Source organism: Varanus komodoensis, unplaced genomic scaffold (assembly GCF_004798865.1).
Source record: "Varanus komodoensis strain SLA01 unplaced genomic scaffold, ASM479886v1 scaffold279, whole genome shotgun sequence".
In the NCBI taxonomy this organism is placed as follows: Eukaryota; Metazoa; Chordata; class Lepidosauria; order Squamata; family Varanidae; genus Varanus; species Varanus komodoensis.
Genome location: NW_025335724.1, coordinates 1 through 14120, shown reverse-complemented (window position 1 = coordinate 14120; position 14120 = coordinate 1). Strand labels below are relative to the sequence as shown.

The following is a 14120-nucleotide window of genomic DNA, read 5'->3' as shown; positions in this document are numbered from 1 at the left end:
AACTCAACAAGTTTGCCAACATGCACACACTTGAGACAGTCTACATGCCTGTGTAAAAGCTATAAATAAAACAACTATTCATTAAAGCTAATTCAACTTAAAGAATTATTATTTATCATTAAATCACATTGATGCCATCATCCTCTGCAATACAAGCCATGACTGACCAAAATGCACGATCTGTGCATCCACAGAGAATGTGGAATGTCCGTTCTCTCAAAAACTTGCCACGCAATCCTAAAGACTCATCTTCTAATGTACTTCACACCAGAAATCTGGAAGTCAGAGGACGACAAGGAGGAAGGCTTCTCACCAAATGGGGCAAAATTACAGAGCACAACAGAAAACCATTTTATGGGAAGAGCACATGCACCAAATCCAAATGCTAAGGAAACCCCAAATATCCCCACACAAAACTGGCAACATCTCGACATGTGAACTACTGCACTTTTCCTGAATTAAGAATACCTGGGAAAACACCCACCCCAAAAGAAAGACTGCAAGACAAGTTAAAGCCCATACACGCCATGCTCAAAATACCCGCAGAGGAACAAGTGGAAGCAGCTAACAACATCTCCTGCACGCTGCAGGAGAAGTCCAACCTTTTTCAGGGGAGCTAAAAGAGAACGCTTTCCAAATTTAAACAGACAAAAAAGGCCTACAATCCCCAGCATGCCCCCGCCGGCCATTCTGTCTGGGGCAAACTGGGAACTGTAAGCCTTTCTTTCTGTCTCAGCCTGCATCGGATTGCGCCTTAAGGGGCGGGGGGAGAAACCCCACAGCTGTTATTCAGCACCAAAGTCCATAAATGCCTCCGCTGTAATTGTTACTGGGGCTCCTACTGTAGAAACCCCCAAAGGCGGCCCGCTTCAGCAGCGGCGCGCCAAAACGGTTTCAAGCGCGCAGCCGGCGAAGTCGGAGGAAGGCGCCACGGGCCGACGACCGGAGCGCGCAGGGCCCTCGGCCGCTCAGGGGAGACCGGGGCGGGGGGCGGGGGACGGCGAGGGCCGCGGGGACCTCGAGGAGGCCTGCAGGGGAGGGCCTGCCGCGTTAGTCCGCGACCGCCTCACGCGGAGAACGCGGGCGGGCCCCAGCAGGGCGCTTCAGCCCACCGAAGGGAGGCGGCGGCCGCTCCGGGAGCCGCAGGGGAAGCGAGGGAGAGGGCGGCGGCGGCGGGGGCTGTCAGCCGCGGTGGACCACGCCGAGGCGGCCGGAGCACGGGCGCCCCTAAGCCGGAGCCGGCCGCACGCCGGACAGGGGGCGGCAGAGGAACGGACGGAGGCCCGGCCCGGCCTGTCACGCCGCAGCGCCTCACCCATGTCTGCCTGCGTCGCGCACAGCTCGCTCGCCCTTCCTCGCTCCAGCGACGGCGGCGACAATATGGCGGGCCGGGCCAATGGGCCAAGCAGACCAACCGGGGGCGGAGCTTGGGCGAGGGGGGACGGTGGCCGAAGGCGGACAGAACAGCCGCGTGAAAACCAGCCGCGCGCCTCCTCCTTGGCCGCGCCCCCCTTTAAAGGGCGAGGAGCTCGAGGGGGCGGGGCGGGGCGGGTAGGTGACAATGTTACGAGGAAGCGCGGCTGGGCTAGGGAGCGAGCGCCGGCTTGAGAGTCACACAGGACGCGTCGGCATGTTCCGGCGATGTGCTCGAAGGGCAGCCGAGGAAGCCTGCCGCAGCAAATGCAGTGGCTTTCGGCTTCAAGGAGGTTAATCTACCTGGGTTTCCCTGGCCATAAAGAACTGAGTTGGTCAGATGCGTAAGTAGACAGAGAAAATAGGAATGTGCGTGTATAAAAAGAATGCAGAACGCCTTGCTGTCATGCTAGATCGCTTGGCCTGAGTGCAGAGAGGTCTATTTGGCAGCAAGCAGGAAAGGGTGGTGCTCTCCCTTGGAATGGTTCCACCTTAAACTCAGGCAGGCACCAACACTGGATCTCTGCTGGTTGTCCATTCAGTTCCTGACATTTCTTTTAAACTTGCCCTGGATCATGGGCTACATTTCATGCTGTATGTTTATATTTGTATGTAGAACTTCTCTGGACACCGCCTGTGACTGTCCTGTAACGCAGAGACCAGAAATGTTTGGGTTCATGAATGGACAGGAAAGGCACTGCCCGCTTCATCCCCACCCGTCAGTCTGGCAGTGGCCATGTGGCATGCAGCAGGGACCCCACAGATGAGGAATGCAGTGTGCAAAGAGAAGGCCCTGGGGAAGGACACGCTGTGTCCCCCCACCTCAGGCCACTGAGCTCTTCAACAGCATTTCCGACCAGAGTCTGGGATCAGTCATGTGCTCCCTAAAATGGACCCCAACCACAACCCCGACCGTGCCCCAGGCTGCACTGACTGACATTTCCAAGCCTTTCTTCAAGGCAGCCCCGTCCGGAATGCACTGCAGCAGTCCAGTCTGGGTGAGGCACAGACATATGTATGTGGCAGTGTCCGGGTGACGGGGTTGTCACTGCGGCATTAGCCTAAGCGGCAAGAGGTCCTCCAGCTGAGGCTAGTGCTGCACCTTCCCAGAGGCAAGCCTGATCGTTGGAGGGAAGTGCAAAGTCAACCCAAATATGCTTTTCACCTAGGCAGAATTGGCTCTGCGGCAGCCACTCGGGATGCAACACTAAAGCTGTGTGGTGCCATGCTTGGAATGCCGGACTGAGCCTCAGGAGGCCTCCGCCCCAGCTCCCACCCTCTGGCTTCCCTCGTGGTCGTCAGTGTTTTATTTATTTATTTGGAATTCTTATATGCCGCCCCCTTTGCATAAGCCTCTGGCTGGCTTCCAACAAATAAATATCAATACAAATACATAAAAAGTGGAAACAGCCTGGCAAATAATATAAAACCAATAAATAATCAGCAGTTAATTAAAATAACATTTAAATAAAAAGGTCTTGGCCTGGCACTGAAAAACAAATAATGACGGCGCCAGGCAGACCTTTCTGGGGAGCGCATTCCATTAGTGGGGCACCACTGCAGAGAAGGCCCTCCTCCGGGTACTCATCCTCCTAAGATCTCTCACGGAGGGTTCCCGGAGAAGGGCCTCTGCCGCCGATCTCAAGGGGCGGGAGGGCAGATATGGACACAGGCGCTCCTTTAGGTAACCAGGTCCCAAGCTGTTAAGGGCTTTATAGGTGATAACCAGCACCTTGAATTGGGCCCGGACTTCGATGGGAAGCCAGTGAAGCTGACGGAGGACTGGGGTTATATGAGAACAATGCCCAGTCCCCGTCAGCAACCTGGCAGCTCTGTTTTGCACCAATTGAAGTATCCGGACCGTCTTCAAGGGCAGCCCCACGTAGAGTGCGTTACAGAAGTCCAATCGGGAAGTAACCAATGCGTGTGTCACTGTTGCCAGGCAGTCGTCCTCCAGGCAGGGACGCAGCTGATGGATCAGGGAAGAGGCCTTATTCCTCCCCTCAGTCCAGGCTGGGTCACAGGCAGGCGTAACAGGCACCCAGCAGGAGCCCGCTGGACTTGCTGCTCCTTTCCCTCCTCAGCTGCTGGCTTGCCAGGCTCCAGCCATGGCCCAGGCAATGGCGGCAGAGGTGAGAGGCAACAGACATCTCTGCCTGCTTGTTTGCTGGCACTTAACCTCTCACGCAAGCAGCCGCGGGGAACAAGGCTAAAGGGGCGGCAGGGCAGCAGCGCCTGGTGCCCTGGTCGTAAAGAGGCTGCCTTGCCCGGGCCCCTCAGCAGAGCTGGCACTGCTGGCACGCACACTTGAGAGGACGGTCACAGCATTGCTGGCAGTTGCGCCCACCTTAGAGGCGAGCAGCTGCCATTTCCCCCAGGTTTGCATGAAGTCCACAAAGTGAATGCAACTCAAGACAAGTGCTTTCCAAATGGCAAACCAAAGGCAGCAGCTCTCAACTAACACACCCTAAGAATGACTTTTTAAAGTTATGCTTATTGTAAGTTTCAATAAACCCCCTCAAAAACCAAACAAAAACAAACAAAGCAATAATGTTACTTACATAACATTTGAATAACTCTATTGCAGTGAATACTTATTTATTATGTACCGCTATATATTTTAGGGATAGCAAAAGAGAGTACCACTCTTAAGGCCAATTATGTATAGCCTTCAAAAAGGCAGCCTAGATCTCCATGTAGTTGTCCAGTGACTGACAAATGATTATGCCTGAAAGCTCCCATTCAAACACTGAACGCTCCATCGAGTCCCCAACCCATTGTATTGTGGAAAGTGGCCATTTATCTTTCCAAGGTTACAATATTAGCTGTCAAAAGAGCATGGTAATCAATTTGCATTGACTCTACATTAAAGTTCTAAGAAAAAGGCAAGTAGTTCAAAATAATATACATTTCCCTAAACATTGAAGAACTTTCCATCACGAAGTGCCACCTCTTCTCTAAAAGAAGCTGTTCTGGAGTATTGGCAAACTATACAACTGAGGGCGCTTAGCTGCTTTACACCTCCAGCAACTGAGGGAGAGAAACCTATATGGCATCTAATATGCTCCAAATGGTCATTTTTATTAATTAAGCGTAACTTAATCATCCATTATCCTTTTGGAGCTTAGATGACAGCAGAGTGATCTGTTAGGAAACGACGATCATTGCTCCCATCTTGCTGAAGACCCTGGCTACTGTACTTTGTCACTGAAAAGAGGAATCTGTGGGTGTGTGTTGTGGCTAGGCACGGGGCAGAGCCTTTGTCAGCACTTCCCATAATGAAGTCTTAAAAGCAGGAGCACTGAATGTTGGGTCTAACAGGTGTCTCAGTTGCAGCCACTGCCATGCAGCACAGCTGGCAAATAGGATTTAACAGCACAGACCGGCAGGAAGACATCAATGGGGCCTATATGCTAATCCAGAGTAAAGATCAGCCTGTCCATTCAAATTCACAAAACGCTTTCTTGGGACTCCCCAGCAGGTTGATTTTGCCTGCAGAAACAGACCAGAGCGTAACTGACCTCAACGCTGGGTCACACCTCCCCAGTCACCGCAATGGGCGGAGGGGCCCTACTGGTTCTACTGTTATCGGAAACCGAGTGCAGCCCAGCCCAGTCATGAAGCCCAGCTGTTGCCCCTGCAGCTTTTGGAATCTGAACCGTCATTTGCCACAAGCCCCCCGGGCACCAGGGCATTGTGGGGAATTGAACTGGCAGCCCCCACACCTCAGCTGCTTACCATGGGAGGCGCGGGGCAGGCGTCAGCCCCTTGGCCCAGCTGGGCCCTTGCAGCTGAGCAAGGGTCCTGGCTGCTGATGGCAGGCCCGCCCGCTGGGCAATCTGGGACGTCCTTCCAAAGGAAGCCGTGTGCAGGATTGGACCGCATTACATTTTTACGAGACGCCTGCCCTGTCTTAAAAACAAGGCTCTTCCAACTCGGAAGCTCCCTTCCGAATCCCAGAGGCTGGGCGGCGGGGGGCGTGTGCAGCAACTGGCTGTGGTTATTCTGGCAGTGAGGGGAAGGCCCCGTCCGCCCTCCTGGCTGCATTCTGTCAGGCGCTGAGGCAGGGACACGGCTCCCCCTGGTGAGGGGACTGCGAAGGGCGGGCTGGAGCCCGTGCAGGCCCTGGGAGGCTGTCAGAGGCTTCCCGGACCACAGCGGCTGCGCCCCATTTGCGCTTCTGATCCAGCCGCCAGGCTTGCCTCTGCTCTGGCCCCGCTGTGCCAGGCACAGGATCCTCCCCAGCCCCGCTGTGCCTTGCTGGGAACCTGCCTTGGCTTGCCCCTGCCCCACCTGCATCTTGCCAAGGCCTCCCCAGCCCAGGTCTGGTGTGCCGGCCATGGACACAGCTGCCCATGTCGGTCTCCGCTCCTCTGTGGCAGGGCTGAGCCCAGAGCTCAGACCCAGGCCACGGCTTCCCGAGCACGTTCTGGCTGCAGCTCTGACTCCGCTGCTGGAGTTTCCTGCTGGGGGTGCCTGCTGTGGAGGAACAGGAAGCAGAGGTCCAGGAAGAACAGCCACAGAAACGTTTTAAGGTGTCCTTTTATTAAAATGTGCGTCACCGTTCTGTGTGGCTTGCTCTGCTGTTGTGCGGCTGTCAGCGTGTTTCTTGGGACAGCCGCCGTGGCCTCAGCACTCGAGCCCGACCTGGGGGAGCCTTCAGGTGGTTCGTGGCCTGTGGCTCCCGCCCATGGCAATGTAGACGTCAATGGGGACGTTGGGCAACGTCAGGCAGTGGCACCCTGGACATCTTCGCAGCTGCCTGCCCAGAAGACAGAGAGGAGCAGGGGGAGGTCGCGCATGCATCAGGGGCTCTGCAAGGGGGAATCCCGAATCATTCCGACCTAAAACTCGCCCTGCTCCCAGCTCCCGTTCGGGCTGAAGTTACTTTCTGCACTTTGTTGATCTAGCCTTCCCCAACCTGGTGCCCTCCACAGGCATTAGAACACAATCCCCATCATTCACAGCCAGCATATGGTCCAGCACTCCCCAACTGTTGCCTTCCAGATGGGGATGCTGGAAGTTGCAATCTGACATAAATCCATCAAGAATGGTTTCGACATGTCCGGGATACAGATGGGAGGGCCCCCACTCGTTGCACAAGCCTCGGGGGGGGGGGCTCAGAGCAGAGTTACGCGTGGAGGGAGCAGAGTGAGGGGCCAGGTCCGCGCGGCACTAAGGGAAAGAAGGCCTTCCGCGCAAGACCCGCTGAAAGAAGCGGCAGGTGAGCAAGAGCACCTGTGCTGATCAGCAGGCACAGAAAACAGCGGGAAGACCTGCATTTTCCACTTCAGAACATTTGAGCCTGGGGGCTTCCCGTCAAAACATTTACTGTTCTGGAAGGGCCATGCACAGGACTGATAGAGCACAGTACAATTTTAAGTGGGGACACCCCCCCCCCGACACCTACGCTGCTAGGGCAGTGCTGCAACTAGCAACTAGCTATTACCTATAACCTATATATAACCTTTATTTTATTTATATATATATATATATATATATATATATATATATATATATATAACCTGATGCAACTAGCCTCAAAGAACTCTGCTGCAAACCAGCCATGAGAGCACTGAGTTCAGGTATAAACATTTTCCTTTCCCTGGACATACAGCATCACCAGCACTGTTTCTCCCTGCCCTAAAAATATGTGCAACAAACCCCCTCTTTGCTTTCTTAATTGCTCCCATGCCTCATACATTACTGTCTTCTGCAGCTTCCCCGCATCCTCTCATATACTCACCAAGGGCCAGTTTCATCCGGGGCATGCATGTCTCTTTTTGCTTTTGCACTTGGCCGAAATAATGTGGTCCTAAACACTGGCACTCATTTCCTGCCACTTGTCCTGGGATGTCTGATGTCACTGAATTGAGAACAGTGTATACTGCTTTTGGTTCACCTCTACTTCCAAAGGCAGATTCCCTCACACGGAGGGCTCCTCTGCACCAGGCCTCCTTCTGCCCTGTCCACTTTTGGTTCATCCCAGAAGTGAGACTGAGCCGTGCGCATGGACACTTTTCTTTCTCGCTTCCCACTGCAAAGCCTTTACGTGGCATGCACTACAGGAGCATGCTGCCATTACAAAAGGGGAGCATTCCCTTTCAGGAAAAAATATCCAGTTTCCTGGCTTTAAACAGAAACTGAGCCGTTAAAAAACGGAAGTGAAACTGGAGGGCAGCAGCGCAGTCTAAACAACCCGTCAGCAATGGGGAATAAGGAATAATGTGCGTACGATGCACACCTCATGCGGAGAAAGGGTATCTACTGCAGCAGCCTTTCCTGTCTTGGCACCCTCTGGACAAGCTGGACCAGAAGCCCCGCTGTACGCAGCCAGCTTGGCCGAGAGGCTAGGGAGGGCCACGCAACACTCCGCGAGGAGAAAGGGAGCTCGGGTTGTTTCGCTTGTCTCACCCCCTTCGCTTACCTTGGTGCAGTGCGCTCAGGGACAACGGGCTCCTGTGCTTCGGGGGCAGTCGCCAGGCTGGGAGAATCTCCTGCCTCTATTGGAAATCTCCGAGCTTGTGGGGTCTCTTGGGAGCTCATGTCCGAGCCCCAGACCTGTCTAAGGAAGAGGGAAAGGTTCAGCGAGACACTCCATGCGCCCTGAGTCAGATCCATGTGCCAACCCTGTAAGACACACGCTCTAGCGGAACAAGAAGTTGATGGGGAGGCTGCAGAAGAGCAAAGAGGGCAAGCCCATGTCAACTGGATGGGCAGAGAAAGACCACCCCAGCCTGGGCACGTGCGTTTCTGACTGCCAAGGGTATTTGCTAGTGTGGTTCTGCCAGCCGTTCTCCGGAGGCTTTTGGCAGTCCAGCTGAGCTACAATTCCCTTTGGAGTTGCTACCCCGCTGGGAATGGCGGCTGGAGGTTCCCAAGCTTTCTTCTTTGGAGAGTGTTTTTGTGTCAATGGCTCAGAGAACCCCTAAATATATCAATCCGTGGGAACAGGGAGAGAATCAGGGCAAGAATGCATGCTTGGAGAGGCAGCTCTGAGGGGTGCGTGGGGCTGCAAGTGGAGCCTCCGTACATGCCCCCTCCCCGGCACCGCCAGCTAATTTAGGAGCACGTACGTGTGAGCCAGCCCTTGCTGGGGCCCGCAGTGCCCAGGCCCGCAGTGCCCGCCCACACGCAGCAGCCACAAAGCTGCCCCCCGCCCCGCCCTGCCCCCCCGCGGAAGACGCGCTGCCATCCCTGCGTGGCTGCACTAGGCGTTTACTGGCCAGAGGCCTTTGAGGGCAGCCCAGCACTGAGCCGAATGGGCTTTCCTTGGAGTCGCCCTGCCACCGCAGCCTGGAAACAGGGCTGAGTCCCGGAGAGCAGCCCCACCTCAGGACGAGTCCCTCTTTCAGGGACACCCCAGCCTCCCGCCATGAGATGTCAGGAATGTGGGGCCCCAGGCTGAGCAGTTCCTCCTCTTTGGGGCCTCCTGCTCTTGGCTTCTGGGGTTCAGCCTTACCTATCAAAGGCGGAGGAGTCTCCCTAGAGTTGACTGGGCAGCTTGAAGAGCCTATTGCAAAGGGAAGGCTGGGACAGAGCCCAGAGGAAGGCGGCGTCTGGGCAGCATTGTGACCCGCCAGGGCAGTGCACGCATCACAATGCATCCTGGCCTTCTCTCAGGGCGGAGGACTCCACCAGAGAGGGCAGTCCACGCCAGCCAAGCCAAGCCAATTCCTCCCTGCCCCTTGGAAATGGGTTCGGCAGCTGCCTCTCACATCATCATGGCGGGTTTAGTGCCTTCCCCGCCACTGCCACAAAAGAACACTTGCTTTGTGGGCGCGGCCTGAGTGTTCCCAATGAGGACCTCACCAGGCGTGCTGCTGTGGGGTGAGCTCCCATCTATGTCTATAATCCAACCACCTAGTCCCTGTCCAGCATGAAGGAATATTTTTCCACGGCCAACACCCATGGGTCTCAGGTCAAAGGGTGCTCGTTCGCCATCAGTGGAAAGGCTTACCCACCTCCTCCTGGGGTTCACAGATACTGAACTCTAAGCATTTCCCACTCTATGCCCCGCAGCTCTCTGTGGTTGCAGATGGCTGGTTCTCCTGGGCCACTAAATTCCAGGAGGCCCAGCAATGCTAGAAAGCCTATTCTTTTAGAATGCAGGGCTCAGAAGACGACAAGCAGAAATTGTGTCCATAAGCACGGTGGGTTTATTTTGGAAAAAAAAAAAACATCAGGCCTTACCTAGTGACTTAAGAAAGATTTAGCTTAATGCAAAAAACAGAGTGGCTACTGTGAATAAGATGAGTTTCCACATCTACATTTCCAAACGTGACATGGGGGTTGGGGATCTCTTGTGAGAAACATTTAGCACATGTGTTCAACCCTAGACTGAGTCACTTCGGCCCTTTAGGACTGGAGTAGTTCCAGAACATACTTTGAATAGCTACCAGCCACAACAGACAGAAACACATCTTCTCGTTCACAGGCACTTGATCTCTGGTGAGCACATCTTGTGGGACTAAACAAATGCCATGTGGGATAGAAGTGCCCCTCCGTGGCCCACTTCTGACTCAGTGGATGCCGCCAATTAGTCCTTTGGAAAATACGGGTTCCCACAAGGTTTGAGCAGGGGTTGTCACTGAACTGCAGCTTGTCGAAATATTGAAGGATGGGTTATCATATTGTCTGAAGCCAGCTGCACCAAGAAGCCATGGCTTCTTAATCACAAAGGAAATCCATGGTTTGTCGCTGGGCCGTGAACTGTGGGTTGGTCACCATAGTTGGTTATCTTGGCTGTTTTCAGACAACAGGATTACCCACAGTTCGAAGACAACCTACATTCAACCCTCACGTGTGGGTTACTGAGGTGTCTGAAGCCAATCCGTGTCAAGCCGGATGACAAAATAACTCAACCCCTCTTAGCAGTTCTTGTATTCATCTTTTTTGAAAATGTGTCCTGGCAGTGGAAAGCTGATCTGTGGAATGAGCTCTCCCACCCCGATGCCCTCCAGATGTTCTAGACTGCAGTCCTAGCATTCCTGACCACTCACCTTGCATCTGGTGCTGAGGAGAGCTGTGATTGTGAAAGTCCGCATCCGAGCAGCCAGTACAGTCTGCCCATGGCTTCTGCTCTGGTTTGATTTCTATCCCTCCCTCTCTCCAGGGAGCTCACAACAGATGCCAAACATGCCCAAAGCACCTGCTGAATGTGGCTTGTGCTCTGAGCCAGGATTTCAGGGCTCATGAGTAAGCTGAGACTCTAAACCCAGCTCTCTGGTCACACGTTGGATCCCTCCAGTTGCTGATCTCAGAACTCTTCAATAATCCATTTGGCTGAAAATATTTTCAACCTACTTTTTCAGAACATGGTGCTTACACAAGGCAGTTTACAAGAAGGCAAAACAAGAAAGGTATAAATGCTGCAGGGTGAAAGTCCAGCCTGATCCCCAAATCTTCCACAGGTAGAACTCTGAAGACAATCACTTCACAAAATAAGAAAGGAATCACAGGAACTGGAATACTTACTCTTAAGACTTGTCTGATGGAGCCAGACCAAAGCCTGCCAAGTCACCTCAAGCCAGCAGACTTCCATGGTGGGGAAAACAGACTAGCTTAAATGCCCATGTCTAATCTTGCTAACTGTGCTACCTACACTAAAGCATGAACTACAATATCTCTTACCCAAGGCCCCACACTTGTAGGCCTCTTGGCAGGTCAACCCATCACCCCTCTGGAGGGCACTGCAGGGAGCTGAGGACTGGAGCCATCCTCGCCCTGGAGAAGATGAACGGCCTCCTCCCATTGGTGCAAAACCACTACCTCCTGTCCGTGGTCCTTGGGTAACACAAGGTCGCATCACAATGGAAGCTCAAAGTTTCAAGATGCCCAACCTCAGTTTCACCCCTCATCAAAGGACCTTGTCTGGGCAGGAAAATGATCTAGCATCCCGGGCTGCACCCCATGCAGACCGCGGTCAAGGAGGGGAGGAGGACAGCGATGCATATACTCTGCGATGACATGATGTCCTGAGAATGACAGATGTGCACGTTCGAGACAAAATGGAGGAGTTTCTTCTCTCCCATGGTTACCAGATGGGCAAAACCATTGGAGAAGGGACATATTCAAAGGTCAAAGAAGCTTTTTCGAAAAAACACCAACGAAAAGTGGCTGTGAAAATTATAGACAAAATGGGAGGACCAGAAGGTAAGCACCAGGGAGAAGAATTAAAGGAAAGATAGATGAGGCCCAGCACAGCCGCACACTTACCTAGGAATAAATATCCAATCTGTTTCCAGGGGCAGGTTTTTCTGATGAATGCTTCCATTGCAGTGGAGGTTTCTTGGGCAGATGCAGAAAGATGTGTTGCAAGAGGACTGCCCCACCATGAGAAGGAACTTGGGTTCTGTGACATCAGCCTTCCCCAATCTGGTGCTTTTCAGATGTTTCAGACTATAACTCCCAGCATTCCTTACCATAAGCCATGTAAGCTGGAGCTGATGCAAGTTGGTCCAAACATTCTGGAGGACACCAGTACAAAACCATGTATCAAAATGCTTACTACTTTGTGGGATTTGTCCCTTCTGCAGCCATTTTACCAGGAACTATGAGCTTAAAGAGTCCTAGCACCGCCAAGGGCAGCCCGATCCACGTTTTTGTCTAGAATTTCAAGGGCCTTTAAAGCATAGTTCCCAGGCCGCTCAGTGATTGGGTGAGCTGAGCAAGGGGATGTGAATTGCCACCCAACCCATCTAGATGGGAAAACTCCAAATAAGGAATGCTGAGAAAGGCTAAGTGAGGTCCTAGGTGCCTGAAGACATGTCTCCTGCTGCATCTGCCCACCATCTCCTCTGGGTGCTCCAATGTCTGCTGAAGCCAGTGAGAAAGCAACCAGGAACATGGTCTTTTTCAGAACTTCTCCCTCCACAGTGACTTGGCTGCCACACCCACCCCGTGTCTTTTGGGCACTGGGCAAAGTATTTACTATACTTTAAACAGTACAGAATTTATACTTGTATCACACCACGGCGTGACCCAATCCACCGGGTTTTTACAAGTGGTCCAGATGCAGTTGCCAAAAGCCCTGCGTCTTGCAACCACTTCTTCCATCTTGTTCCTTTCCAGAGAAAATCCATTCAGGGGAAAAACAGAAGTAAGTTGCCCAGATGCCTTCCAAGCAGCACCAGTATCACCACCACACTTTCATATCCCACCCACCTCCTCCTCCTAAGGAACTGAAGCTCCGTTTTATCCAGTCTACAGTGCTAAAGCTCTTCCCTCTGGGCACACCCCTAGTTCTTAAACAGTCTTATATTTTAGGGCTCCTACATGGATCACTGCCTTGTCATGGCAAAGGGGCTGGCGTAGCGCAATGAAGCTATGAGCTCTGCCATGCAGGCCACCCAAGACGGACAGGTCATAGCAGAGAGCTCTGACAAAACGTGATCCAGTGGAGGAGGAAATGGCAACCCACTCCAGTATCTTTGCCATGAAAACCCCATGGACAGCACCAAAAGGCAAAAAGATATGACGCCGGAAGATGAGCCCCTCAGGTCGGAAGGTGTCCAATATGCTACTGGGGAAGAGCAGAGGGCTAGTACTAGTAGTGCCAGAAAGAGTGAAGCAACTGGGTCAAAGCCGAAAGGACACTCAGTTGCTGATGTATCTGGTGGTGAAAGGAGAGTCCGATGCTGCAAAGATCTATACTCCATAGGAACCTGGAATGTAAGATCCATGAATCAAGGCAAGCTGGACGTGGTCAAACAAGAGATGACAAGACTGAGCATCAACATCTTAGGAATCAGTGAACTAAAATGGACAGGAAGGGGTGAATGTAATTCGGATGACCATCAGGTATACTACTGCGGGCAAGAATCCCTCAGAAGAAATGGAGAAGCCTTCATAGTCAATAAAAGAGTAGGAAAAGCAGTACTGGGGTACAATTTCCAAAATGACAGAATGATCTCAGTTCGAATCCAAGGCAAACCATTCAACATCACAGTAGTCCAAGTCTATGCCCCAACCACTGGTGCTGAAGAGGCTGAAATTCTATGAAGGCCTACAGCACCTTCTAGAGTTAACTCCAAAAAATGATGTCCTTATCATCATGTGAGATTGGAATGCTAAAGTAGGAAGCCAAAAGATAACTGGAATAACAGGCAAGTTTGGCCTTGGAGTACAAAATGAAGTAGGGCACAGGCTGGTAGAATTTTGTCAAGAGAACATGCTGGTCATAGCAAACACTCTTTTCCAACAACCCAAGGGACTACACATGGACATCACCAGATAGTCAACACAGAAATCAGATTGATTATGTGCTCTGCAGCCAAAGATGGAGAAGCTCTATACTGTCAGTAAAAACTAGACAGGAGCTGACTGTGGCTCAGATCATGAGCTGCTTGTTGCAAAATTTAGGCTTAAATTGAAGAAAAGTAGGAAAATGCACTAGGCCACTCAGGTATGACCTAAATCATATCCCTGATGAATATACAGTAGAGGTGACAAATAGATTTAAGGAATTAGATCTGATAGACAGAGTGCCTGAAGAACTATGGACGGAGGTTCGCAACATTGTACAAGAGGTAGCAACTAAAACCATCCCAAAGAAAAAGAAATGCAAGAAAGCAAAATGGCTGTCTGAGGAAGCTTTACAAATAGCTGAGGAAAGAAGAGAAGTGAAAGGCAAGGGAGAAAGAGAACGATACACCCAACTGAATGCAGAATTCCAGAGAAGAGCTAGAAGAGATAAGAATGCCTTC

General features: G+C 52.4%; 2 protein-coding genes across 3 annotated transcripts in view; both read right to left on the bottom strand.

Annotated features, from left to right (window-relative positions):
• The window catches only part of KPNA6 (karyopherin subunit alpha 6), a 50015-nt gene extending 48631 nt beyond the window's left edge, over positions 1-1384 (bottom strand). For both annotated transcript variants that reach the window (XR_006415134.1, XM_044434366.1), the window contains exon 1: positions 1316-1384. Coding sequence is in view for 1 of the 2 variants with exons in the window: in XM_044434366.1 (XP_044290301.1) it covers positions 1316-1319 (4 nt within the window). In the remaining variant the exon portion in view is untranslated. The remainder of the gene's footprint in view (positions 1-1315) is intronic.
• Positions 1385-5959: 4575 nt separating this feature from the next.
• LOC123025550 (protein FAM229A-like) lies at positions 5960-8148 on the bottom strand. Its single transcript, XM_044434369.1, has 2 exons — positions 7841-8148; positions 5960-6175 (listed from the first exon to the last, which is right to left on the bottom strand). Exons 1-2 carry the CDS (start codon positions 8032-8034, stop codon positions 6073-6075), a joined length of 297 nt encoding a protein of 98 aa, XP_044290304.1. The 5' UTR covers positions 8035-8148; the 3' UTR covers positions 5960-6072.
• Positions 8149-14120: the final 5972 nt, after the last annotated feature.

Coding starts and splice junctions, on each gene's coding strand:
- LOC123025550 (XM_044434369.1), bottom strand. CDS start 8,034: ATGGATCTGACTCAGGGCGCATGGAGTGTCTCGCTGAACCTTTCCCTC. Junction 6,176..7,840: donor CCTGAGCGCACTGCACCAAG/GTAAGCGAAGGG, acceptor TCTTCTGGGCAG/GCAGCTGCGAAGATGTCCAG.